General features: G+C 35.8%; 2 protein-coding genes across 2 annotated transcripts; both read left to right on the top strand.

Moving 5' to 3' along the window:
• The first annotated feature begins 4,847 nt into the window (after nt 1–4,847).
• Nucleotides 4,848–5,762, top strand: LOC145055346 (ethylene-responsive transcription factor 5-like). The gene has a single exon (XM_079003639.1). The coding sequence runs from the start codon at nt 4,881–4,883 to the stop codon at nt 5,685–5,687; it is 807 nt and encodes a 268-aa protein (XP_078859765.1). The 5' UTR covers nt 4,848–4,880; the 3' UTR covers nt 5,688–5,762.
• Nucleotides 5,763–23,615: 17,853 nt separating this feature from the next.
• On the top strand, nt 23,616–26,605 carry LAC3 (laccase 3). Its single transcript, XM_079003646.1, has 6 exons — nt 23,616–23,726; nt 23,899–24,050; nt 24,138–24,382; nt 24,601–24,729; nt 25,137–26,063; nt 26,160–26,605. Exons 1-6 carry the CDS (start codon nt 23,628–23,630, stop codon nt 26,288–26,290), a joined length of 1,683 nt encoding a protein of 560 aa, XP_078859772.1. The 5' UTR covers nt 23,616–23,627; the 3' UTR covers nt 26,291–26,605.
• The last annotated feature ends 251 nt before the right edge of the window (nt 26,606–26,856 follow it).

Here is a 26,856-nt window from a genome sequence, read left to right as displayed (position 1 = left end):
CTTCGATTAGGATGCGACTCGTATAGATGAATTGAAGTGGGTTCATGTCACAAGTGATGTAAAAACAAGATTTGATATGGGAGGCAGTTACCTCGTAATCCTCATCATTATCACCGATAGGTGTGGATTATCAGTGACGTTTCTAACACATTTGACACCTTTACACAATATCTACAAAAGCACAACGCCCCACTTGTATACGAAGCCATCGATAGAGATCAAAAGACAAGTCAAAATACAAATCAAAATAAAAAAAATTAGAAATAAAGGTTAGAAAGCTCACATTATCATAGGGATTGTAGTGAATGGACCACTCAAACATGCTGGTTGGTAAGACGAGTAAGAAGGAACGACAAGTGATCCACGAGATGTGAGATGGACGATGACATTATTTCATAGTGAGCACAACTGCTACATAACTATTGGTAGAGAGTAGGAGGTGTCGTTTATCGATGTCAACGACTAAAAGTATTAAAACAAGTGTAACACCGTAAATTTTCAAACAAAATTTTCATTTCAAAACACAATGAAACACATGTTACATCTCCTCAAAATCACAAATAACAATTTATCAACACATTTTTATTTAAAATTGTTTATCACAAATCCAGGATCCTCCAAACATAACTCTTTCTCTCGTGTGTACAATCGAGCCGGCGCCTTCCCGATATCATGAAAAGTCGTAATCCAACATGCAAATAATATGAAGGTAAGTGAATGACGATTCACTAATTCTCCACCATAAAAACCTAACTATAAGTCCTAAATGTATTGAGAATTCCTAGGTTCGGATGAGATTCATTGAAACTATTCAATGGCATGTTTAAATCTCGATAAGACCCTCCGGCCAATGTGTCTCAGTGGGACCCTTCGGTCCCATATCTTGGGTGGACCCTCCGGTCCTAACTCAGGAAGCTCATAATAATAATACTCAACATAAATCACAAAGATAAGCACATAAGACATCTCAGTTGCACAAAGATACCACACATGGTAAGTATATTGAGAAGACTCACCTCGAAATCTAACAAGTAATAATCTCGCACACAGAAATCTCGAACTAGCCTCCGCCTATCACATAGGGTAATATCTCTAATTAATACTCTATTCATACTCAAAACCAAAAGGTTGCCCTCTCTTTCTCTTTCTAACTCTTGAATTGGGTAAAAGACCATTTTACCCCTCCATGGTCTCCATTACTCATGTATGACCAAACCCTAAAGTTAACAGAAGTCAAACTCGAGTCAACAGTCCATGTTTGACTCGACTCGCCGAGTGCATCTATGTGACTCGTCGAGTCCCTTTGTTTCTTCTGTCATATCGCGAAAGTCCACCTTGACTCATCGAGTTGTCTCGCCAACTCGCCGAGTCACCCATGTCTAGACTCATCGGGGAAAAACCCCAACCGACTCGTCGAGTCAGCTCATAGACTCGACAAGTCCCTTCAATCTGATTTCTCATTCAGACGATTCAAAGCAGCTCTACTACTTCAAACACTAGATCTAGCATCCCAAGACTTCATTGTCACATAAAGCTTCAATATTTACGTTCATGCATGGTAGTTTTGCTTCAACATACCAAAACATGCTTTCACAATGTGTTAAGCACAATATCCTTCATATGGGTGAATAAAGTTGGGACCTTTGGAATCTAGGGACCTCACAAGGTCCAGATCTGAGGTCTAAACCTCAAGATAACTCTGTAAGCTCGAAATCCCAAATAAAGGTGGCATAAACCCTAACCTTCCAAAATCAAGATATCTAACCATAAGAATGATAAAGGTGCAGGCTTTTTACCTTCCCCTTGAAGCTTTGGACGAATTGACCCTTGATCCAATAGCTCCTCCTTGTTCCTTGCTGAACAACTCCTCTTCTCCTCAAAAGATGCATTAAAATTTCTCAAGATTAGCTCAACATTCTCTCTTTTAGCTCAAAAAGGCGAGCAGGGTTTCTCTCAGTGAAGTTGGGCAACTCATGAGCCGCAAATGAGGCTATAAGTTCCTTTATATAGCCCCCAGACCTGGGGATTTAGGGTTTCACTACACAACACCTACTCGGCGAGTCCGCTCATTAAACCCACGCAGTCAACTCGACTCTACTCGATGAGTTGGACTCACAACTCGTCGAGTCACTCAATAAACCCCAAAATAAACACACCATTAATATACCTAGGTGAGCACCTGGTTCTTGGTATGTATTCTATTATTAAATCTTCTTTTATTTTTGCATTTTTGGCCTTGGACTCGGCGAGTCGAAGGACTGACTCGCCGAGTAGAAGCGGGATGAGGCACAGGGTTTAAGTTGCGGACTCGGTAAGTAGCCGCTGTTTGGACAAAAACCCTAATCCAGGGGTTTGCACCCTATTTAAGCGACCTTATGCAGCCTCCTTTCCCCCTTTATGCTCCCAAACACTCCTTATAGCAAACCCTAGCCGTTTTTGAGTAGGTTCAAGGCTTTTTGAGTGATTCTTGTGAGTTTTAACCTCAAGGAAGAAGGAAGAGCATAGAAGGATCAAGAGGGGACTGAAGGATTCGAGTTTGGTTCATCATTTGCAGTCTTGGGAAGGTATAAAGTCTGAACCTTGCTCATTCATTTGTTAGATCCCTCTTTGGGGTGATTTAGGGCTTTTATAAGCCTTTTTTGGTGGCCAACCATGTTTGCAAACATGGTTGGGGGTTTGGGCTTCTGCATCATGTCATTTTATGAGCCACAAGTCAGATCTAGGTTGCTTTTTGCACCAAGAAAGGCCCCATGCAACAAAAGAACCATTTTAGAGCCTTTTAAGCTCTAATGTCCCATGCATGCATGTAAAGTTTGTAACTTTACGTGCTAGATCGAGTTTAGGGGCCTGGATCTATCATTTGGTTAAGTGTTGTACATCAGAAATTGAAGTTCTTAGTAAGGAATGTGATAGACTCGGCGAGTCCAAAGGTTTTGGTCCCATATCAGTGAGGGTCATAAGGACCAGTTGAGTGTGGAAGGGTTTTAGGAGTCCCGGGGAGGGACCCAACGTTCTAGACTAAGCAAATTGTTCTGGGAATTCATGGTACTCGGCGAGTCCAAGACAATCTTCATGGAACTCGGCGAGTTGTTCATCAACTCGGCGAGTCGAGGACAGAATGTGTTCATAGGATGAAGAGTAACTCGACGAGTTGTTCATACAACTCGGCGAGTCAAGTCAGGACATGAGTATCAGTTGATAATGAACTCGACGAGTTGTTCATACAACTCGGCGAGTCGGATGTGGATTCAGTCGGTGTTCATTTAGAAGGAAAACTCGACGAGTAGAGACGGGTATGAGGTCTGATGGAAGGATAGGGACTCGGCAAGTTGACGAGTCAACTCGGTGAGTCAGGTCAACTGGAAGTTGACTTTGACTTTGACTTGATCAAGGGGTAAAATGGTCATTTTATCCTAAGGGTAGATGTCAGTTTCTGACTAAGTGTTTTGTGGGAATTTTAGCCGGAGGATTTCCGGAGCAGCAGCGGAAGCAGTCAGAGGATTCCCACACAGTTCAACAGATACGAGGTGAGTTACCTTCCAGTAGGGGTGGGTCTAAGGCCACAATGCCGGCCCACCATTGAGGAATATTTAGAAGATAATTGTCTTTGTGATAATTTATCTTGGTCTGGTATGCGTTTGGTGATGAGTTATATATGTATGATATGTTACATGATAGGGATAGTTTCCCTGATAGTGATCCTTAGGACCAAGGGGTAGGTCAGTACCCGGATATGTCTGAATGTGTGCTTATATCTTGCTATGGTATGCTAGTGGTATGGGATGGAATAGTCCCCAATTACCGGTTGAAAGATACCGATGACGATTACCGGTTGAAAGATACTGATGATATTGTATGGTATGTGGTTTGATGGGGGGAACTCACTAAGTTTTGTGCTTACGGTTTCAGTTTTTGGTTTCAGGTACCTTTTCATCTAAAGGGAAGGAGCCGGCGACGTAGCATGGCATCACACACACGTATGATTTTCCGCACGGTGTTTTCTGGGATTGTACTCTGATATGACATTTGTTCATGGTTGTGAGTTTCAAATATGATACTTGGTTTTGGGATGACGTGTTTATACAATATTTTCTAATGAATGTTTTATAAATTAATTAATCAAAAATGAAATTTTGGGACGTTACACTAGGATTCTAGATGTTACAACAAGGCTAGAAGATGGCGGCTAAAAGAGTTGTAGTGACGACAAGAGGAGAAATAGCCAAAAAAAGGCATCATGATTTTCGGGGTTGTGTGGTGATCGACGGAAGCCACACACGACTAAGCTCGATACCAAGATTGATATTATGAAAAACACGTTAGGGTTTCTATCGATACCAAGATTGATATTATGAAAAACACGTTAGGGTTTCTATTGCATTATGATCAATATATAAGCACAATATTTAAAAAAGGGACCCTATACAATTGGTTATAAACAAAACTAAACTGTTTCATATTAAAATATTGTTTGTAAGTTCATGAACTTAATAATAGAGTTGTTTCATATTTTTAATAATATTTTGCTAACTTACTTTTATAAATGAAGATTGATATAACCTCTAAATAAAGTTTGTTGAAAAAACTTTTCCATTGTAGATGTTTATTAAAAATTTTGGTTTATTCATAAAATGGTATTAAAATACTTATTCAAAAAAACACATGTGGAGCTCTAAATTTCTAATAGGTGTTATTTGTTGGCACTACAATATAATACGAAGCAGCCAAATCATTGGTAAATAGATACACAAATTGCAATGGCAGCCGGGGCCCTACTATCATACTTTATTGTTTCTTTTAAGTAAAATACATTCGAATACTACACCTTCGCAGCCCCTATTATTTATCCTCCCCCACGACGCCACAAGGCAACCCTATCAATGTCTCTTTCTGTCGATAAAGACGATATCTCCCCTCTATATATACACAGAGAGAGTCTCCTTCCTCTATCTCATCAGTCATCATCATCATTTGAACTCAAAATTCAGTTTTTAATGGAGACACCCATCGAATTTTCCACACTTGATCTCCTTAGACAACACCTTCTTGATGAATTCGAAATCCCCGCTCCTCCTCCTGTTGATGCGTTATCAAATATTGAACTAGACGACCATTTCATCTCAGATTTTGACTACCTAAATTGGTCTACAACAAACGCTTCTTGTGATTCTTCCACCTCATGGAGTTCATCATCTTCAGTTTCTAATAATCTCAACTCCAATGAAATCATCAACAACACCCCTGACGATGTCTGTCATTTTACTGTATTCGATTCCATTAATTTTTCGGTTTTTGAGTTCAAACCTGATGTAATGGAAACAACAGTTAATCCGTCAATGAAGATGAAGAAGACGGAGAGGAAGGATGAAGGACACTACAGAGGCGTCCGGAGGCGGCCGTGGGGAAGATATTCCGCCGAGATCCGAGATCCATGTCAACGTGGAAGAAGGATTTGGTTAGGGACGTTCGACACCGCCATTGAAGGTGCAAAAGCTTATGATAGAGCTGCGTTTAATATGCGTGGAAGAAAAGCCATTTTGAACTTTCCACTGGAAATTGAGAAGAATCAGAGGGAACAAGATGATGCTGCTGACGCGGTGGTGAATCGGAATAGCCGCCGGAAAAGATCCAGACACTCGGTGGAGGTTAAGACGGAAACGACAATGTCATTTTCTCTTCATCAATAATCAAATTGAATTTAATGTAAAAAATATATATATTCTAATCGTATGTCTGATTCACTCGGCAAATTTTTACACTCATGATTACGTAATTAAATTTTACAAAAATCATCCCCATAGTTTAGTCTAATATGCTGATTTCTTTCCAATTTCAAAGTTTTTACTCGCCATTTTTATTGTCTACTTCAATGTTTTAAAAACCTGTTTGAACGGTCAGTCGAACCGGTTGGACTGGAAATAGGGGAGGGAGTGGTTCAACTATCACCAATTTTATATTGATTTCTGAATCGGATTAAACCGACCGGTTATTAGAAAAAATCGATTGAACCAGTCAAAATAAACCGGTTAAATCGAATAAAAACACATGAAAAAAACAGTTTACATATAAACTTTGGTGATTTTTTTTCATATCTATTTAGTTTTCTTTAAATAAAAACATATGATAAATGTTATAAATTTTTTTGATGTGTTTGTATTAATTTAAAACTATATTTCGTTATGGTATTATACTTTATTTTCTTTTTGACGTATATAGATTGATGTAAAACACTAAAACTTATGGTTGTGTTATCTTACTGTATTTGGATTCATCTCCAACTTATTTTTATGTGTATTTTTAATGTTTGAATTTATAAACATCAAATTCATGATTTATATATGTATGTATGTGTAGGAAAATAGGAAAAAACATGAAAACTATAGAAACCGGTTGACTCAGCGGTCGAACCGGTTGATCTCCAACTGATTACCATACCGGTTCAACTAAAAAACTGATTTTAAAACATTAGTCTACTTACGTATGTCTTGTTCGCATCAAACTGTTGTCAAATTACTTTTAGTTGGACGAACTTATTGTTAATTTGGTGTTTGATATGCGAAATCCATTTTTAAAACACAAATTAATATTTATAATTAATATTTAATATATACTAGCAAGTAGTGAGAATGTTTATTTAACGTAATCATTATAAACATGCACACGGTGATTCTAAACATGCCAAACATGCGACTATGGTAATCGTAACTCACATATTCATGGTCTTTAATGCAATAAACATTTAAATTTCAGAATCCAAACCTACATGAGATTTTGAAGTAACAGATTGATTATGTTCATGGCCCAAGCCCAAGGAGATCTGGGCCACGGCCTAGGGTATCAAAATCAAAGTGGCAGCAGATTTGATCCATCAGTTATGGGTATAGTCATATTATTTGGGCTTAAATTTGATCTGGTCCACTAGGGATCTTATGCCGATATGCCACGAAAACAGACCCTTTTATCCTTTTTACGCTTCTTTTTTAGATTCATTGGTGATGGTTTTCCTAGGATTTTTTATATATTAATTTTTTGAGTATGTATTTGCTTTTCTCAATAGGACTCCTATTATTATGATCAATTGGAGGATATAATATATTACCCTTTTTAGGCATTGTAATTAGATTATGTTGAGATTTGATATACTAGTTATATGGAGATTAATTCTCAAAAGAGCAGATAGAGTTATCCGTGAGTTTTGAGTGTATCACATATGTCGCCAAATTTCATTGAGGGCAATCTCATGTCAACACACCGTGTCAAGATGGAAGTTGTGGACCAACAATATTGAAATTGAGAGGTTGCAAGGTGATTTAAGGCTATGTTTGGAGTACTAGCTGAAAAGCTAGCAGCTGGCTGAAAAGCTAGCTGATAGCTGAAAAGCTAGTTGTTCAATAAAAAGCTAGCTGATAACTGAAAAGCTAGCTGATAAAAAATAACGTTTGATAAAACTAGCTGAAATATATAAAATTACACAAAAAGACATGTAAGAGTATGTGTTCCTATAATTAATTAAGGGGTGTATTTGGAAAATTTTAAAAAAGCTCCTAAAAAACTAGTCTAAGTAGCTTTTTAAAAGGCTAGCTTATAAGCTACTTTTTGGCTTACCAAACACGACAACATAAAAAAGCTCGAAAAATAAGCTAGCTTATCAGCTAGCTGTGGCGCGCCAAACACAGCCTAAGAGTAAAGGGAAACGATTCAAGAGCTCATGCTCATTTCTCCACCCCGCAATTTTTTGAAAGTATTACATTGAAGCCATCAAAACGAAGAGCGATTGAAGTAATTTTTATTAACACAAATCGAATTTACATATGGTTTTTTCTAACGTGTAATTTAGAGTTTGCAAATGATTTTAGACTATAATTTCGTTGTTTTTGGTATTATATTCGATGAGTTACAATGCTTCAAGATGAGATATCAAAACTGAAATATTTCAACTTTTCAGCAAAAAATTTAAACTTTTATATTCTGTGAAATTCTTTAAACAAACATATCTCATTTGTTTTAAGTCGGATTGACATGCGGTTTTTTCAACATGTAATTTAGATTTTGTAAATGATTTTGGACTATAATTTTGTTGTTTTGGTGTTATATTCAATAAGTTATAATCATTCAAAGATGAGATATCAAAGTTGAAATATTTCAGCTTTTCAGCAAGAAATTTAAACTTTTGTATTTTGAGAAATTCTTTAAACAAGCATATCTCATTCGTTTTAAGTCGGATTGACATGCACTTTTTTCCAACATGTAATTTAAAGTTTGTAGATAATTTTAGACTAATATAAATAATCAAAGCTTAACCGGTCCAAATGGCACAATAAACGAAAACGTATTCATTTTTTCGAGTTGTACCGCATCAAACCTATAAAACTATTCATTTAACGAGTTGTAGCGTATAAAACCCAACAACATATTCGTCTTAACGAGTTGCATCAAACCCAAAAGCGTGTTTTAACAAGTTACACCATATGCATATAAAGTTGTACCGGTCCAAACGAGTCCAAGAACCGGAAAACCCGGGCATGGACCTGGACCCGGTAAGTCTCATCCGGTCCGGTCCATTGTCCATAATATTCTCCGAAACCGGTCTGGCCCAAGAGCCGATCCGGTCCGGTCCAAATGCTCACCCCTACTATTATGAAGATCTATTATGTAGTTTTGATGGCCATTTTGATATCTCATAATTTAAAGGAATGAAGAACTCTCAGGATTTTATTGCGTGGATTAGCCCTATCAAATAGGTGTTTGACATACGCAATATATTTAATAACTAAATCCCAACATTAAAAATGAAAACTAAAAAATCTCTCATTGTATCTTTAAGTGCAAATGTTTTATGTCATGATGCTCAAGACATACATCAAAATAATACATTAGATGTGAGAGCAACAATGACACACTTAGGGTTAATTCCATAAATAATATTACATAAAAAACTGTGGGATGCTAAATTCTCCAAGTGTGACTTCTGGTTACGCGAGGTTCAGTTTTTGGGGAACCTCGTGAATCAGAACGGTATCTTGGTGACCCAGCCAAGATAGAGGCGGTGATGCAGTGGGATGTGCCAAGATCTCCATCTGAGATAAGCTTCCTTGGATTGGCAGGTTATTATCGGAGATTCATTAGAGACTTCTCCAAGATTGTTGTTCCACTCACTAGGTTGACAAAGAAGGATGTTGCTTTCAGTTGGGGGCCTGAGTGGCAGGTATCATTTGAGAATCTTTGTCAGAGATTGTGTAAGGCGCCAATACTTGCCCTTCCTACAGGAGTTGAGGACTTTGTGGTCTACTGTGATGCTTCCATTGCAGGATTAGGTGTTGTGTTTATGCAGAAAGGGTATGTGATAGCATACGCTTCGAGGCATCTGAAGCCTCACGAAGAGAAGTATCTTGCACATGATTTGGAGTTGGGGGCAGTGGTTTTCGCCTCAAGATTTGGCACCACTATCTCTATGGTTTTCGGTGTACCATCTACATGGACCATAAGAGTCTGGGATATCTTATGGATCAGTCTAACTTGAATATGAGGCAAAGGAGGTGGTTGGATGTAGTGAAAGACTATGACTGTGAGATTTTGTATCATCTGGGAAAGGCCAATGTGGTGGCCGACACCTTGAGTCGGAGGGAGGCCAATGCCCCGATTCGATACACGTGCATGAGGATGACTATGATGACTCCAGTCTTAGAGATCACCTATAAAAGAGGAAAATCGGAAAAATGAGTGGATGATTGGTCAGATTTCATCCTTTGACATTGACAGCCAAAGGGCTTTTGGCTCTTCATGGGCGGGTATGGGCACCGTATACGGGTAGGGCCCGACAGATTCTGATGGAGGAGGCCCACAAATCAATATTTTCCATCCACCCGGGGGCTACCAAGATGTATCTTGACCTGAATCATAATTATAGGTGGCCATGTATGAAGAGAGATGTGACATGGTTTGTAGAGTGATGTTTAACCTGCCTGAAGGTTAAGGCTGGGCACCAATGCCCTTATGGCAAGTTGCAGCCTCTGGAGGTTCCCCTATGGAAGTGGGAGCATATTACCATGGACTTTATTACAAAATTACTGAGGACTGCGAGGGGAGTTGACACTATCTAGGTGATAGTGGATCGTTTGACAAAGAGTGCTCATTTCTTAGTCGTTAGTGAGAACTCTTCAACAGAGAAGTTGACGAGATTTATGTTCGAGAGGTGGTAGCTCGACATGGGGTGCCGACGTCTATTTTGTCTGACCGAGATGTGCGCTTTACTTCCAGGTTCTGGAAGAGATTTCATGAGGAGTTGGGTACCCGGCTACACTTCAGTACCGTATACCATCCGCAGGCAGATGGGCACAAGAGAAGGAAAATCAAAGACTTACAAAGCAGAATGATCTTCCTAGACTCAATTGGAACCACCAATGATGCTCTTAATCCTTCCTCTATCAGTCGACGTGCCATACAAACCAAACGATCGAGCCTTCTACAGATACGCACGCTGCCTTGCTCCCTTTCTTACAATATCGTTTTTTTTTTATTTTGGTCTTGATCGACGACGCACTAGAATAATAGCAGCCCATGAATCAACTTTTTTTTAGCCTCACAACGGACGTGAAGGAAGAACGGCCGATCATTGCAATCGATTCATTATCTTGTAGTTTGTAGCCGAATTTCCCCCTTAGTCCCTCACAATTCGGTTTTAAACCCTTTCCACCCTAACCCTAGATAACTTCACAAGCTAAGTTTCCACTAATAACCCTTTAGCCCTTCAACCTTCATATAAGCCTTTTACTAACTTGAAGTCACTCTTTTAATGACCAGAAATTACCCCAATTTGCCACCAAAAATCATTTAACTAAATTATATGTCCAATATATATATATATATATATATATATATATATATATATATATATATATATATATATGTATGTTACTTTTTTTTCATTAATCCTTTTTAATTATTGTATAATTCTTTTTTTTTTATTTTAAATAACATCATTTTTTATTTAATTTATTTCATTATGTAACCTTATAATCGAATTAATCATATGAAAATAAATATTCGTCTAAAAACAAATTCGGGTCGTTACAACAGAGGGTCATGGGGATCACATAGGTAGTGCTCAAGACGACTGAGCTTATACAACAAGTTCGACATAGACTGTTGACAACGCAGAGCCGTCAGAAGAGTTATGCGGATCGGCGACGCTCTGAGTTAGAGTTTTAGGTGGGAGATCTAGTGCTCCTGAAGGTGTCACCGTGGAAGGGTGTTATCCTCTTCAGGAAGCAGGGCAAGCTGGACTCTAGGTTCATTTTCCCTTTTTGAGTTTTGGCCAGTGTGGGCAAGGTGGCCTACCGGTTAGAGCTACCAGAGGAGCTGAGGCAGATTCATGATACATTCCATGTTTCCCAGCTAAGGAAGTGTATAGATGACGATACAACTGTGGTCCCTTTGGATGACATTCAGGTCGATGATCGCCTGTACTATGTGGAAAAGCTTATGGCCATTTTGGATCGGAAAGTGGAAACCTTGAGGAACAAGGTTGTGAACTTGGTCAAAGTTCAGTGGCAGCACCGGAGAGATTTGGAGTGGACGTGGGAACTTGAATCCAATATGCGTGATCAATATTTTGAGTTATTTTCTGAGGATGACTTCAAGAGCGAAGTCTGATTCTTGTGGAGGAGAATTGTAGCATCTCGATTGTCAAGTATTTTAATATTCCTTGTATCTTTATCATTAATGGCACTTTTGGTACCTTGGAGTAAAGTTTCGCTATTTTGGTTAACGTTTGGCGTACGTAAGGGTACATGCAGTATACCCATGCAATATAAGGATCGCGGGTGGCCAGCTAGTATGTTAGGTGTACGTGTGGTACGCCGGGCGTACTAGACCAGACTCCAGACCCTAATTTCATGGTTTTCTCCCTATATAAAGAGCATTAAGTCCTCTTTTGTTCACCCTTATTAGCCTCCAAACCTTCCCTAAACCCTAATCCCGAGTTTGACTGTTTGTGTAATCCTTGCAAGTTCATTGGGTGTTTTTAGTGCATTTAGTTGATAAAGGAAACTAGAGAAGAAAGAGTGGGTGTTAGTAGGCTTGTAGATCCATAAAATTTCCCTCCTTGTGCATCATTTTCAGGCATAAAGTTTGTATCTTGGAAAGTCGTTCATTAGATCTCCATGTTTGAAGTTTTAAGAGTTTTGTCCCCAAAGATTGGACCTTTATGAGTTTGGGGCACACCAGGGGTTTGTAGCTATCCTTTCATATATTATGGGACTTGTAGATTCATAAAAATGGTAGCTTGATCACTTCCTTTGGTTCATGCATGATCAAAATAGCTTAGAATGTGTTAGGAGTTTATGAATGTTTCTTTGACTTTTCTAGCCATGCAAAGGCTTAAAGTCGATAACTTTATAGTTTTAGACATCTTAGAATGGTCATATCTGTGTTTGGAGTAATTGTCTTAAGAGATTAAGACACAAGTTGGTAGAAATGGGAACAGACGGAGTACATTGGGGATACTCATGGCTACGCCCCGTGTAGCCGGTCCCGGCCCCATCATTTCACTGTTCGAGTTGTACACCCCGCATAGGTTGTGGTACGCCCAGCGTACTCGTTGGGCTGTTGACATTTGTTGACCTTGACCCTTGGTCAAGATTTAGGGTTTTGGAACATGAGAAGGGTAAAATGGTCCTTTTCCCTTAAAAGGTTTAGCTGTGGGATTTGGACGCGCGAGTGAGTTGTGGACCTTAATTATTAATTAGGGTCAATTATTTTGTTAACTAGGCGGAGTCTAGATCCTGCAGTTCGGGTGTTACATTTACTTGTCGTCAGTATCAGGTGAGTCTCCTCACTCATTCTTACCTATGTGGTAGAATAGTTGTATTTATAATGATCAACTGAGTCTAGCTATTATGTTTATGTTATGCTATTATATGTGACTAAGGCTGCTGATAGCCAACCAGGGTTGCCGATAACCCACATGGAGTACTATTAGCTGATTGGGACTGTTGAAAGTCCCCAGGGTTGATGATAACCCATAGTTATTTACTTATGTTGTGCTGTATGTGGTATCTTGGGGAACTCACTAAGCTTCGTGTTTACAGTTGTCGATTTATATGTGGTAGGTACTTCACAGGACCGCGGGAAGGCGAATGTCAAATTATACACACGCGCTGATAGATTTACTACTAGGACATGTTTATGAACTCTGATAATTATGATACTTGTTTGTTTTGGTATGATTATGAAATTGACAACTTGGTTGTGAAACTCTAATTTTTGTAAATTAAAAATGAAAAAAATCTGCCTAAAATTTGAGGGGTCACAAAACTCATAAATAATCTCTATTATTTAATCATCAAAAATCAATTACATTTATTTGACATACTCACTCTCTCTTGTTTTTGCTTTTATACTTGAAATAACACTTACATTTTGCTCTCTTTATGTTCATACTTTGGTTATGAACTTAAAGCTTAAGAGCTTAAGAGCTTAAGAGTTTAACGACTAGCATCATCATCAAGTTGGATTATTGTTGGTGTCTTAAAGATTCATACATTCTTCATCAACTTCCAAGCCTCCCCTTGAGGATTCAAAGTCTACAAAGGTTGTTATAATATTCTTCCTCTTTGGTTGTTTTTTTTCTTTCCAGACTTTGCAAGACGATCTGTCACACCCCGAAAACCGAAGGCGGAAACATTTCCGGGGTTGACTCCACGTTGAGTATCAAATCCAATGTACATAGTAAGTAAAGTAAACAACCATTACATTACATATATAAAAGTTTACATTTGTTTCAAAAGTAAGTTGTACAAGTGATACATAGTATATATGAACAAAATGAGACGAGTCTTCTGCGCATTCCGTCTTCGCCAAAAGTAATCATCGAGTACCTGTCTAATGGGAACCTGGGAATACAAGCAGTTTAAAAATTAGCATAAAGCTTCAAATGGAAGCTTGGATCACTTTAAATAGTGTTCGAGATTTAGACACGGTGAAATTCTACCCAATACCGGCGTTAGACGGGGCTTTTGGTTACCTGATCAAGTTGCCGTAACCCGATATGGTTGATTCTAAAAAGTTCCCGATTACCAGAATGAGGTGTTAAAATGAGTTCTAAATGTGATTGGACACCCAATTAAGTCATAATAGCAATCTCAATATACGACTTAATTTAATAATGAAATCGGAAACGAAATTGGAAACGACGAATGGATTATCGAAACGGGTTACGATAAGGATTACAAGCAATGGTACGAATTTCGGGTTGTTACACGATCCTTGGTGGGTTATAAATTTGCTTATGTTATTTCGAAATCTCAAGTCTTTCGTTTGCCAAATTTTCTAGTTTATGGAACTAACTTTGAAATAAAACCCAACACTTTATGAATAACATGAAATCAAAAAGACATGTTCATTGTTGGAACCAAAGCTATGGTGGAATCATATATATAGAGAAACAAAATCAAAAGAAAAAACTCAAAAAAAGAGCTAACTATGGTTCACATCTATTGTTATAATTGTATAAGTTTCCCAATGCTAGAATCATACCTCATACAATGGTGGAATCACAACTATGGGATTAATTCTAGGGATTTGGTATTTTCGAGTGCATCAAAGGATTGGTATTTTTTGAGCGTATCAAAGGGTTTTTGAAATTGTATATGTTTTTGGATCAAAATAAGAAAACAAACATCAAAATAACTTTTAATGTGGACTATACTTGGCAAACTCACAACACGTATAAACTTTTCCAAAAAGGGTTTAGAAATTCATTCTGTAACCTACCATATATGCTCATTGGGAGTAGAGTCTTCTGAACACATCTTCTTTCGTAGTGAGATGTGTTGGATTAGTGTCTAAGTCCGTAAGTATATTTGGTATGTACTTGACCTGGTTTGTTGTGCATGGTCCTTTTGGGTTGCCTTCACCAAAACAACTTGATAGGATGATTTATGGAGAAAGAGGATTAATTATGAGTTATTAATATATTATATGAATAATATATCAAAGGAGAAATCATATTGTTTAATTAATATTAGTCAAGAATTAATTGATAGTTAGTTTTGTGACTAAAAGACACTAATTAAACTTAGGGGACTGGAATTGTAATTATAAGATAATTGCAATTGGGCTATGGATCACCTTGGAACAAAGGCTAGACGAATTCTTTGGGAAGCCCATAAAGAAATCGTCCAAGGGGTGTTCTAAAGGGAGTCCATGGGTTGCTTAAGGCCTAAACAGTCAAATTAGGGTTTCCTAGTTGAAAACCCTAATAGCCTCACTATATATAAGACACCTAAGGCCCCAAAAACGTGTTGAATTCTCTTGGAAGAACCCTAGGTCGTTTTTGGTGCTCCTCCTCCTTCTCATAAGTCATCCTCTTGCTCTTGGTGTTTGTAAACCATTAGAGGAGTGACACTTGTGACTCTAAGCTCCAAAGACAAGAAGATTCAAGCCATTGAAGAATAGGTAATCATCTAGATCTGCTCTTATGTGATAATTTCGAAATGCATATGCTAGATTAGGGTTCTTGAGCCTTGGATGAATTGCATGTACAATAGAGAAACCTAGATCCAAGCATTAGGGTTTGCATGAGCACATAGGATGTTCTTTTGTATAAAACCCATCAAGATGAATGTCAATATTTGGAGTTTGGTGGCCAAATTGTGCAAGATTGGCTTCCCTAACACTATGACTATTAAGGAATGACTTTCTTGGATCGACGACTTGACGAGATCGACGCATATTGAAAAAAGATTGCAAGTGGTTATGCTAACTACTTAGTGGTTCGTTTCGAGGTTTCGAAACAATGTTGTGTTTGATTCTTGCAAAATGCGGAAGGACACAATATTTGATAATATTGTTTTATATTCCTTTTGTTTGGTTAAAATTTAGACTACCAAATACTCCTTTACAAAATGACTGGATTCGAAACCATTTGTAAATTTTCCTTTTAACTTTTTGTTAGAAGTGTGAATATATAGTTTCCATTTCTAATTATCATGTCTGAAAATGAACAATAATACGTTAAGATCTTAACCGCCTGGGAACATGTTCTCGAAGTAAACATAGAGGAATTGATTCGTACACAAAAAAAATTCCTCATACACAACAGATGGTGCTTTAAAATGTTATATTGTACAACTATATAAAATATAAATGATAAATAACACGGATGGTCCATGTGGTTTGGGGGAACTTGCATACTTAGTCCTTGAGCAAGATTTTTTTAACTCAGACGATCCCTAGTATTAAAATTTCTAACTCGCCTGTTCACTATTATTGGATTAGGTGTCTAAGCCAATAATTGAATTAGTATGTACTTGAAATTATTAGCATAACCCTTTTGGGTTGTCCTCAAATCTAGTAATTGAATAGGATGACTTTTAGAGAGAGAGACTAATTTACTAATTTATTATATGATTAATAAATAACAATAAATGAATTTATTAATATGTTATGAAAATAATATATTAATTGGAAATAGTAATATTCAATTAAGAATTATTCAGAAATTAATTAGAATTAATTTTGGGCTTAATTTGGATTAATTAAAAGTGTAAGGACCTAAGTTGTAATTGTTTAATAGTCGAACAAAAAGGGATTCTAGAACCCTCCATACAAGGTGGACGGTTTTGACCCATTCTAGGGTTTATAGAATGTTCCTTAGATATAAACAGGAAGTATGGTAATTACCTAATTTAATATAATAATATTATATTCAATTTTGGGTTATTAGGGTTTCCTGGTTCAGCTACAAATAGGACCATTCACTTGCAATTTCGGCCACACACTTTTGATCAAGAAGCCAACCAGAATTTCCATCTTCTCCTTTCTCCTCAAAGTGTTCTATATTTTCTAGGGTTTAGGTGTGAAACATTAGAGGTATGAGATTTCTGGTGCTAGCTTCCAAGTGACTACAAGAGCAATTGGATTTGATTTGTTTACTACAACAAATCAAAGGTATGTAACCTTCCTTCTTGAATTCTGATTTCATTAGGGTTTTTGTAGTTTGATAATTCATAGTATGTTGCATTTATGTGAAAGACATATCTCCTTTAGGTTTCATGTTCCTTAATAGGATTAGTTGTCAATTGTTTTTCCGCTTTGAGCATTGTTGTTGTAACCTAAGATTTCCATCAGTGGTATCAGAGCATATGGTTGTATTTTATCTAATTGCAGATAAGTGAATCAAAAAAACAAAAAAAAAATTCCACAGTCACTCATACTGTGGGAAGTAAGTAATAAATTAAGATTGTCATGAAATGGATTGTAGATTGTCTAAGGGAGTTATTCATAGCAATTGTATTGCTACAACATTCGTGAGTACTTAGAAATGAAGATTTAAGTATTGGATTAACCCATGCTCAGAGAATTACTTCATGGATTATATCACGAGTTATTCTGAGACGATAATATCTTATATTCTTGTAACGAAGATATATGAGTTGTAATTTACAAGTCGGTTGTACATTGGTATTGCGAAAACGCGCCAGTAACATGATGTTATAAAACACAGTATCATGTATGATTTCGTGAGTACAGGATACAAGCATATGAGTCAAAGTTTATTCGTTCTTTTTTCCCTAACGGGAAAAGCGATATCTTTGGGCTCCTTGGTGATTTGGTGTTGACTTATAGTGTTGGGCCCAACCAGGACTCAGTTGATATGTTCAATCTTATGTATTATGTCTTCATCACAAATCATAAATTGGGAAACAAAACTTTGGACAATGAAGATTGATTCTAATCCATGCCATATGTATATATGATATCTTGTATAACAGATGAATATTTAATCACTTATCTTAGGGACAACGTCTGGTCAGATCAGAGTTCGACAGTTGCTATGAAAGCACACTTTGTTGTCTAATTTATTAGTTATACCGATAATTGCAGTTATAGACTTATCCAAGTGGGAGACTGTTGGATTAAGTGTCTAAGCCAATAACTGAATTAGTATGTATTTGAAATTATTAGCAAAATCCTTTTGGGTTGCCCTCAAATCTAATAATTGAATAAGATGACTTAGAGAGAGACTGATTTATTGATTTATTATATGATTAAAAAATAACAATAAATGAATTTATTAATATGTTATGAAAATAATATATTAATTGGAAATAGTAATATTTAATTAAGAATAAATCAGAAATTAATTAGAGTTAATTTGGATTAATTAAAAGTGCAAGGACCTAAGCTGTAATTATTCAATAGTTGAACAAAAAAGGATTCTATAACCCTCAATACAAGGTGGACGATTTTGACATATTCTAGGGTTTCTAGAATGTTCCTTTAAGATAAACAGGAAGTAGGATACTTACCTAATTTAAAATAATAATATTATATTCAAATTAAGGTTATCAGTGTTTCCTAGTTCAACTATAAATAAGACCATTCACTTGCAATTTCGGCCATCAAGAAGCCTGTCAAAATTCCCCTCTTCTCCCCTCTCCTCAAAGTGTTCTATAGTTGCTAGCTTCAAAGTGACTAAAAGGGCAATTGGATTTGATTTGTTTACTATAACAAATCAAAGGTATGTAATCTGCCTTCTTGAATTCTAATTTCATGAGGGTTATTGTTGTTGTAACCTATGATTTTCATCATCTGCTACATCTGAAATGATTGTATTGCCCTTGTTATTTAAAAAAAACATTTTATTAATTGTTTATATTTAAAAAAACCCCAAAACCCACCCCATTGATATCCCAAACCCCATGTTTTTCTAACCATATGTTTCCTTCTTTTATGTGTCTTTCTGTAAGTTCGATCGACACCATTGCTACCATAGCTTGCAACCTCTTGGATGCCGCCGATGGCGGCGGTAACCAGTAGGCCGCCTCGATCCATCGGTAACCATCTTCGTTGATGTCATGTTTTTTCTGATGAATATGAACAAAATATGAAGATATAGAAACCCTAGTTCCCGTTGATGACTGCCATGGCTTTTTTTGAGAAATAAATCGAGAAACCTTCTTCCATTCAAAATCGACCTCATGATGGTGGTGCATGGCGCTCTTCTGATTTGTGATAGGGGACGAAGAAGAATTACAGACAATGGCGGGGGATCTGTGTTTTATTTAGGGAAATCTAAGGTTTTGAATCGATTTCTTTGGGCTTTTCTTGTTTTTCTCTGCGTCTTTTTTTTATGGAATTGTACCCCAACTAATTGATTTCGTCTGCATATGTGACGGAAGGAAACATATTGGTAGGTGGTCGTCTGCAATGATTTCCGATAGGAAATTTTCGACAAGGTATTTCTGACGATGTCTAGTGTACAGATACGCGATAGAGTTGATTTTCATCATTTTGATTTTGAACAAGTTTAATTTTGATTTGGTTTGTTTGGGTTTTGATTTGGTTTGATATTCATTAGCTTCATCCTATGAAAATTATTGTAGAAGCAAGCACCATTGTTGGAAAATGTCGGAGACGATGTTGGCTGTGAGAGACGGTGGTGGCCATGATGGTTGCCAGAGATGATGATGATGATGAAGGGGAGGAGGAGATGTTATCGATAGGGATGGAGAGCTCTAATCAGAGAGGGGGAGAGGTAGAGATGAGGGGGTTTAGGATTTTTTTTTTAATTTTAATTTTTATATTTATTTATAAAATAATACTCCCTCCGTCCCAATATTATAGTCCATCTTTCCTTTTTGGTTTGTCCCAAAATAAGAGTCAACTTCTAAAAATAAATAACATTTTTACCAAAATACCCCCTCATTATTACTTAACCAATTAAACATTTAATAAAACATTAAATACAAAGTAAGGAAAAAACTGACATTTTATTAAATAAAGTCGTGGTAATTAATGTTTTTCTTAATCTGTGTGTTTTTAGTCTGTGGATAATAATATTGGGACGAAGGGAGTAAATCAGAAAAATAAAAGAAAATAAATAAATAAGAGTAATATAGATCATGGACCTAACGGACAACAAATAAATATCATAGGGATCGTCCGAGTTAAAAAAGAGTTTCAAGGACCAAACGCGCAGATTACCCAAACCATATGACCATCCATGTAATTTATTCAAATATAAATTATTGTATACGAAGAAAAATTGTCATGTGGAAATCATTTTTCAAATAATTGTTTTTAAAGTTTCATTCTTCTGTAATCCGTAACCTCTCTCTTTATTTATTATCAATTACCAAATGAAATTTGTTATAGTAGCTTGCCCATCTACGATGCTCGAACTATTAAATAACTTTTAAATTAAATAATTAAAGTTCAAACATAATTGGACGTAGGTTATCTTTGTTGCTCAAGATTAGAGGACTAGTTTCTTCAACCAAATCTAGTATTGTAAAGAAAATCTTCTATTTTATCCAATAAACCAAGATAATAATTCATCAAATAAACGTATTAAACGTTACTTAATTAAAATCAACTACATGCTAATACAATTTAGTTTTCATTGTATTTGAACGAAAATATTGGTGAAGTAAACAAAATGTTTTTCTTGTTTTATTAATCCATGATACGTAAACTTGGACCGGTTCTCTTCAATGATATAAAAAAGTTCTTGGACCGGTTCAAAGTCTTTCTCGGATCTCCGACCTTCCAAAGGAGATGGAGATGGTCGTCATTTGGTAAATTAAATTGACTGTTAATATTTATTTATTTATTTTAAATCTTATAAATAATGAATATATTTAATACCAAAACAATAAGTAACTAAAATGGCTAAAACAGGTTTATATTTGTATTTTGTACGAACAAGCCTAAATTGCGACATGTAGGAAATTAGCTTGGAATTGTGTAATTGTTTTACCAATCTACTCAAGGCATAATTCCAGGTGACAATCCTCGATCCGTGATGCGACACGAAGATAAACGAGTTTGTGTTGAGTTCTTCTGACTCGCCGACCCGTTTATTATACGGGTTGTGTTCAGTTTTTCAAATAATTTTGCAGGTTGACTTGTAAACCTATTTATTTTATTAGATTACAAAAAATAAAAATATATATTTATTAAATAAATGAGCGAGTAAGGACAAATAAATAAATATTATATATTAGACTTTTTTTTACGTGACCCACAAACTTAAATCTTACCCACGGATATGAATCTAACCATCAACCCACAAACCCGTTTAACCAATGTTATAAAGATTGATATGTTTATAGCTAATATGAGTTAGGGTTGAGCAAGATAACACAAATATTTATATGGATCGTGTCTGGTTGAACTTTTTATACCCATCAAACCGCGACTCACTAATCCGAACATGACACGATTGCATCCTGTAAACATAATTATGGATGAGCTTCTATTTTTCTTAAAGGATATTATCGTAAGAGTTTTTTTTTTTTGTAACATGGTTCTTTCACCCATTTTAGGTTTGTTAACTACTACTTATTCACTGAAAGATTCATTGGTTAGGTACTTCACTTCACAAATGTAGATCAAAGCCACAACTGCTATTGTTGAATAGTTGAATTAATTGATTTTTGATTAAGAATGTAGGTTCTATTTTCCAGATTAAATTATGGTCAAATTTAGACCAGTCATGTTGTAATGACTTGTACGTTGCGCATTTACAGTGCGTTTGTCTCTGGATTTTACTATAACTTTTGTTAAGAGTTGTTTGTGCGGTGCTAATTGTTGCCTTAATTGAAGGCTTGAAGCCTAGCATCCTTAACTACTTTGAAATCTATGTTCCTTTTTTATTTCATTAGAGGCAAAGTAGATTAAATTTGTATCTATATAATAAATTTCATCGATTTTGTTCTAAATTTTAATCAAGTTGAAGTGTATCACTTTTTATGAAATTACACATTTTACCATTAGTATGTTGGAAATCGGTCATTATATTCATCAATTTGATTAAATAAAAATAAAAATAAAAATAAAAATAAAAATAACACAATTAATATAATAATCATATTTGGAGTTAGTAAAAGATCGTTGTATTTTGGATCTTTGGGTTGATAATTTATGGAGTTGGAAGTGTCGACGTCCTTTGAGAGATGGCATGGAAAGAACTCAATTTGAGTCTATGTTGGTTTTGCTTCAAGGCATAAACTATCAAGGTTGACTTACAAAAGGATATTGATGACTTCTTGTTGCCAGATGGAAGTCATTCAACTAGATGTAATTCTTTTATGCCCCTAAAGGTAAATATTTTTACTTGGAGATTAAAATTGATTCATTTACCATCCTCCGTTAACTTGGATCGAAGAGGTATTGATGTGCCCTTGATTCTTGATTTCCTGTTCGATTCTTGGGCTTGGTGTCGCCTCTGCTTATCTTGATACAAGACCTTTATGCTTAGATTGATTCGTTGAGGATCATGAACACACACAATAATCACTGATGTTATCATAAATACAACATGTTGGGTGATTTAAAACTTCAGAATTCTCAAAGTTTATGGCGTTACATAAAGGAAATGATTTTTTTTTTTAATTTTTATATGTTGTACAAATTAACTCGTTTATGTGGTATAGTGGGAGGGCTCATAGTTGTTCTATTACTTGCTCTGAGACCATATAATTGCGCTTTTTAACTTCTAGTTTATTTTTTAATAAAATGAGAAATTAAATATCTTACTATTTATTTTTTCTATCCACCTTTCTACAACGACAAATATAATAAATATTTATTAAATACGACAAGTATTACAATGTTAAATCACTTAAATATGTAGGAAGATGATAAGAGAAAGATAAGAAGATATTTGATTTCTCTAAAATCATTTAAGTTGTTAAAAAAATATAATAAATAAATAAATGAGTTACATATTTTTTTAGATGTATACGCATGCCTTTTGTTAATTGTTTAATTTCATAAAATCATAGTTTCTAGTCTCACGTGGAAATTCACGAACTTGTGATCCTTGAGTCAGTTTTATAGTAAAAAAAGAAGCAAATTACACGTAATAAGTATATTCAAATATTCAAATATTCTTTATTTTTTTTTTAATTTTTTATAAAAAGTAAAAGAATTCATTGATATAGCGTTTAAATGTAATTTGTTTACAGAACAATCCTGACTAAATTATATATCTAGAAAAAAAACCAACCACATTTTGCATTTGTTGTTATGCTTACACTTGGCACTTTTAACTTTAATATAATATGATCTAAAGAAGTGAGTCAATTAACAAAAAGTAAATAAATATTCTATATATATGTACACATTACAAGTCCAATCTTTACTTTCTTTGTTGACATTTTACACCCATAAATATATTTTTTATTTTGGTACTTTGATACTTTCTTTGCTTGACTCTTCAAATCAATAACTTAGTGAATACGTATTTCATTTCTGATTGAATTGTTTTGGACATAGTCTCGTTGGCACTTCAAGCGAAACTTTATACAAAGCTAATTCGTATATCACAAGATGATACAGCAAAAATCGATCTTCGTGTGATTTATTTAGCTTGTAAAAATGGTTCCAATGAATCAAATATTCTAGAAAAAAATTAACTTTGAAATGTGAAGATGATAAAACAATTGATTTGTAGTTAGTAGTTGCACCAAAACCCTTTTATAGTTGGACTAAATTGCACAAAACTTTTATTTTACTATCTACTCATAAGTCATAACCTAATCTCACTATTGTATAATTCACTATAAATACACCACCATTTTTTTGCAACAACAAACACACTTGTAAACACAAACACAATGGAAGTTAATAGCAACCCATTTTTCAACTTCATTTTCGTTGCTATTATCCTTACATTTGTTTCCATAACCAATGCAAATATATACCATGAGTTTAATGTACGTTTCCAAATCTTGTTTCTATTTTAAATCTCCTTTTATAACACTAAGTAGCTTTTCATCTCCATGAAAACAACACAGTTTTTGAGAAAATAAATGTTTTTTTCATAAATTTATTGTTTTGCCAACTCGATATGTATTTTTTGGCTAACGGTTAGTTTTTTATTAATAGGTTCAAGAGCAATCGGTCACACGGCTATGCAAATCCCATACGATAATAACGGTCAACGGACAGTTTCCAGGGCCAACTTTGGAACTAAATAATGGAGATAATGTTATTGTTAAAGTCACAAACAAAGCTCGTTATAATGTCACAATTCATTGGTACATTAGAGGTTTAAATTTATTTATTTTTTGAACAAAAAATGACAAGTGTTTGTTTTTTGCTATTTTGGGTGCTTTGTATATTAGGCATGGGCTAAGACACATGCAGAACCCATGGGCTGATGGACCAGAGATGGTGACTCAATGTCCAATCATGCCGGGTGGCTCATACACTTACAGGTTCTCTATCCAGGACCAAGAGGGCACGTTGTGGTGGCACGCTCATAGCCGATGGCTAAGAGCCACGGTTTATGGTGCGCTCATTATTCGCCCTAAGTTGGGTGCTACATATCCTTTCCCTAAACCGAAACTAGAACTCCCTATTGTTTTAGGTACAAATACATATATGGAATGTTGTATCTTATGTGTCCCCTATCGACTAGACAAGTCATGTTCGATTCTAAATTTTTTGGAGTCTCTTATTTTTTCTTAAAGACTCTTTTGGGAGAAAATCAAGAACTCCATATATCTAACAATCACTTGTTCTAGTCGTCCAAATAATATAGAATCTTAATAGTTTCAATAATCTTTCAATGATGGTTTGTCACAGGTGAATGGTGGAACCAAGATATCATCAGTGTTCTACAACAAGCGTTGTTTAGTGGTGCGGCTCCTAACATTTCAGACGCACTCACTATCAATGGTCAACCCGGTGACCTTATCAAATGTTCTCAACAAGGTTTGTTTGTTTCTAGTAGTGAGAGCATGTTATTTTTTCCAAGTGTCCAAATAAAATGATGCATAAATAATGGTTAAAAAATATTTTTAAAATTGATATTTTTTTAAAGGGAACAATAACAAATCGTGCCATATTTACAAAAAACAAGGTCAGGAGGAACTCTCATTTCCCTCGACTATTTTTAGTAGGTGGTTATGTAGTAACTAGTAAACGAAAAAAAAACATTCCACGTGATTATGCAATGTCTTCATCAAAGAAACACCAATATAGTAAGAGATACAAAAAATATAATTCTGAAATTGCAAGAGATATTAATAGGATAATATTATAATAAACAAATACATGAAAGTAAGTTGCCCTTTTTCTATTAACTTTCTAATACATAGAAATGATCTATACCAATGTAGGTACCATAAAATATTCTGTGAACTCGGGTGACACGATTCTTCTGAGAGTCATCAACGCTGCACTCAATCAACAACTCTTCTTCACAGTCGCAAACCACAAGCTAACCGTGGTTGCCACCGATGCAGTCTACACCAAACCATTCACCACCACCGTCATCATGGTCGGACCGGGTCAAACCACCGACGTCCTCCTGACCGCCAACCAAAAACCCGGCCGCTACTACATGGCAGCCCGAGCCTATGCCACCGCAAGAAATGCCCCATTCGACAACACCACCACCACCGCCATTTTACAGTACAAATCCGCCACATCACCACCAATCCTACCACGACTCCCCGCTTACAACGACACCAACACCGTCACCGCTTTTTCAAACCAAATAAAGAGCCCGGGGAAGACCGATGTCCCATTAAAAATAGATGAAAACTTGTTATTCGCGGTTGGATTTGGGTTTTTTAACTGTTCTCCGGGACCAAGGTGTCAAGGACCAAATAACACACGGTTTGCTGCTAGCATGAATAACGTGTCGTTTGTACTTCCTACACAAACTTCATTAATTCAAGCTTACACTAACAAGATTCCGAATGTGTATACGCCAGATTTTCCGGCGACACCTCCGGTGAAATTTGATTTCACCGGAAATGTTCCGCGAGGGCTGTGGCAGCCTGTTCGAGGGACAAAACTTTATAAATTGAAATATGGTGCTAATGTCCAAATAGTGTTGCAAGATACATCCATCTTCTCAACCGAAGATCATCCTATTCATCTACATGGGTACCATTTTTATGTTGTGGGACAAGGGTTTGGTAACTTTAATCCTTCTCGAGATACTTCTAAATTTAATTTGATTGATCCACCACAAAAGAACACCATTGATGTCCCTGTTGGTGGATGGGCTGCCATACGTTTCGTTGCCGATAATCCTGGTAAGTTGCATCAAGATTCTCATCTTGAATTAACTCTCTAATTCAATCGTTTTATAACTCAAAATCTTACGAGTAATCTAAAATTGTAATAAACAGGAGTATGGTTGATGCATTGTCATATTGATACTCATCTGGCTTGGGGTTTTGGAATGGCGTTCATTGTTGAAAATGGAGTTGGACCATCGCAAACACTACTGCCACCTCCGGTGGATCTTCCTCGTTGCTGAGATCCTCGCCACCAAATTCTATCTGATCATTGCATGAATGTCAGGATCTTTCTTCTTGTTTTGAGTTTAAGGAGTTTACGGTTTCTATTGTACGGATGTTTACTTGGTTTTCAAGATTTATGTTGATGAATTCTTGTTAATTAGTGTGTAGTCTCGAAAGATATATCATATGTCTCCCTGTATGAGAGATTAGAGATATATGTCGATCGAATATCTGGTTAAAAAAATTTATGTTAACAAATAGTAATCCATATATGTATGTCACAATCGGACTTATTATAAATTATATATAATTTAAATATTAATTTAGATGAATTAGACAGTACTTTAATAAATAAACAATTATAAGATATATCCACATCATCATTTAAATCAACGAATTTAATGTCTGCAATGCATATTTATAACTGAAATAAATTATTACAAATGATGGTACCCAAAAATGTCCTTGAATGACTGGAATTTCAGAAACCAAGCAACCCATAAATGTGGGCCATCAGCAATAGCTAGGTCCAACTACAATGGTCCATTTACTAAAGTAAATCTACGATTTCCAAGTAATCTAA

This window comes from Lactuca serriola, chromosome 5 (genome assembly GCF_051521515.1).
Source record: "Lactuca serriola cultivar US96UC23 chromosome 5, Lser_US96UC23_V15, whole genome shotgun sequence".
In the NCBI taxonomy this organism is placed as follows: domain Eukaryota; kingdom Viridiplantae; phylum Streptophyta; class Magnoliopsida; order Asterales; family Asteraceae; genus Lactuca; species Lactuca serriola.
Note: the sequence above shows the minus strand (reverse complement) of the source record. Positions and strands in the feature narration are given on the sequence as shown.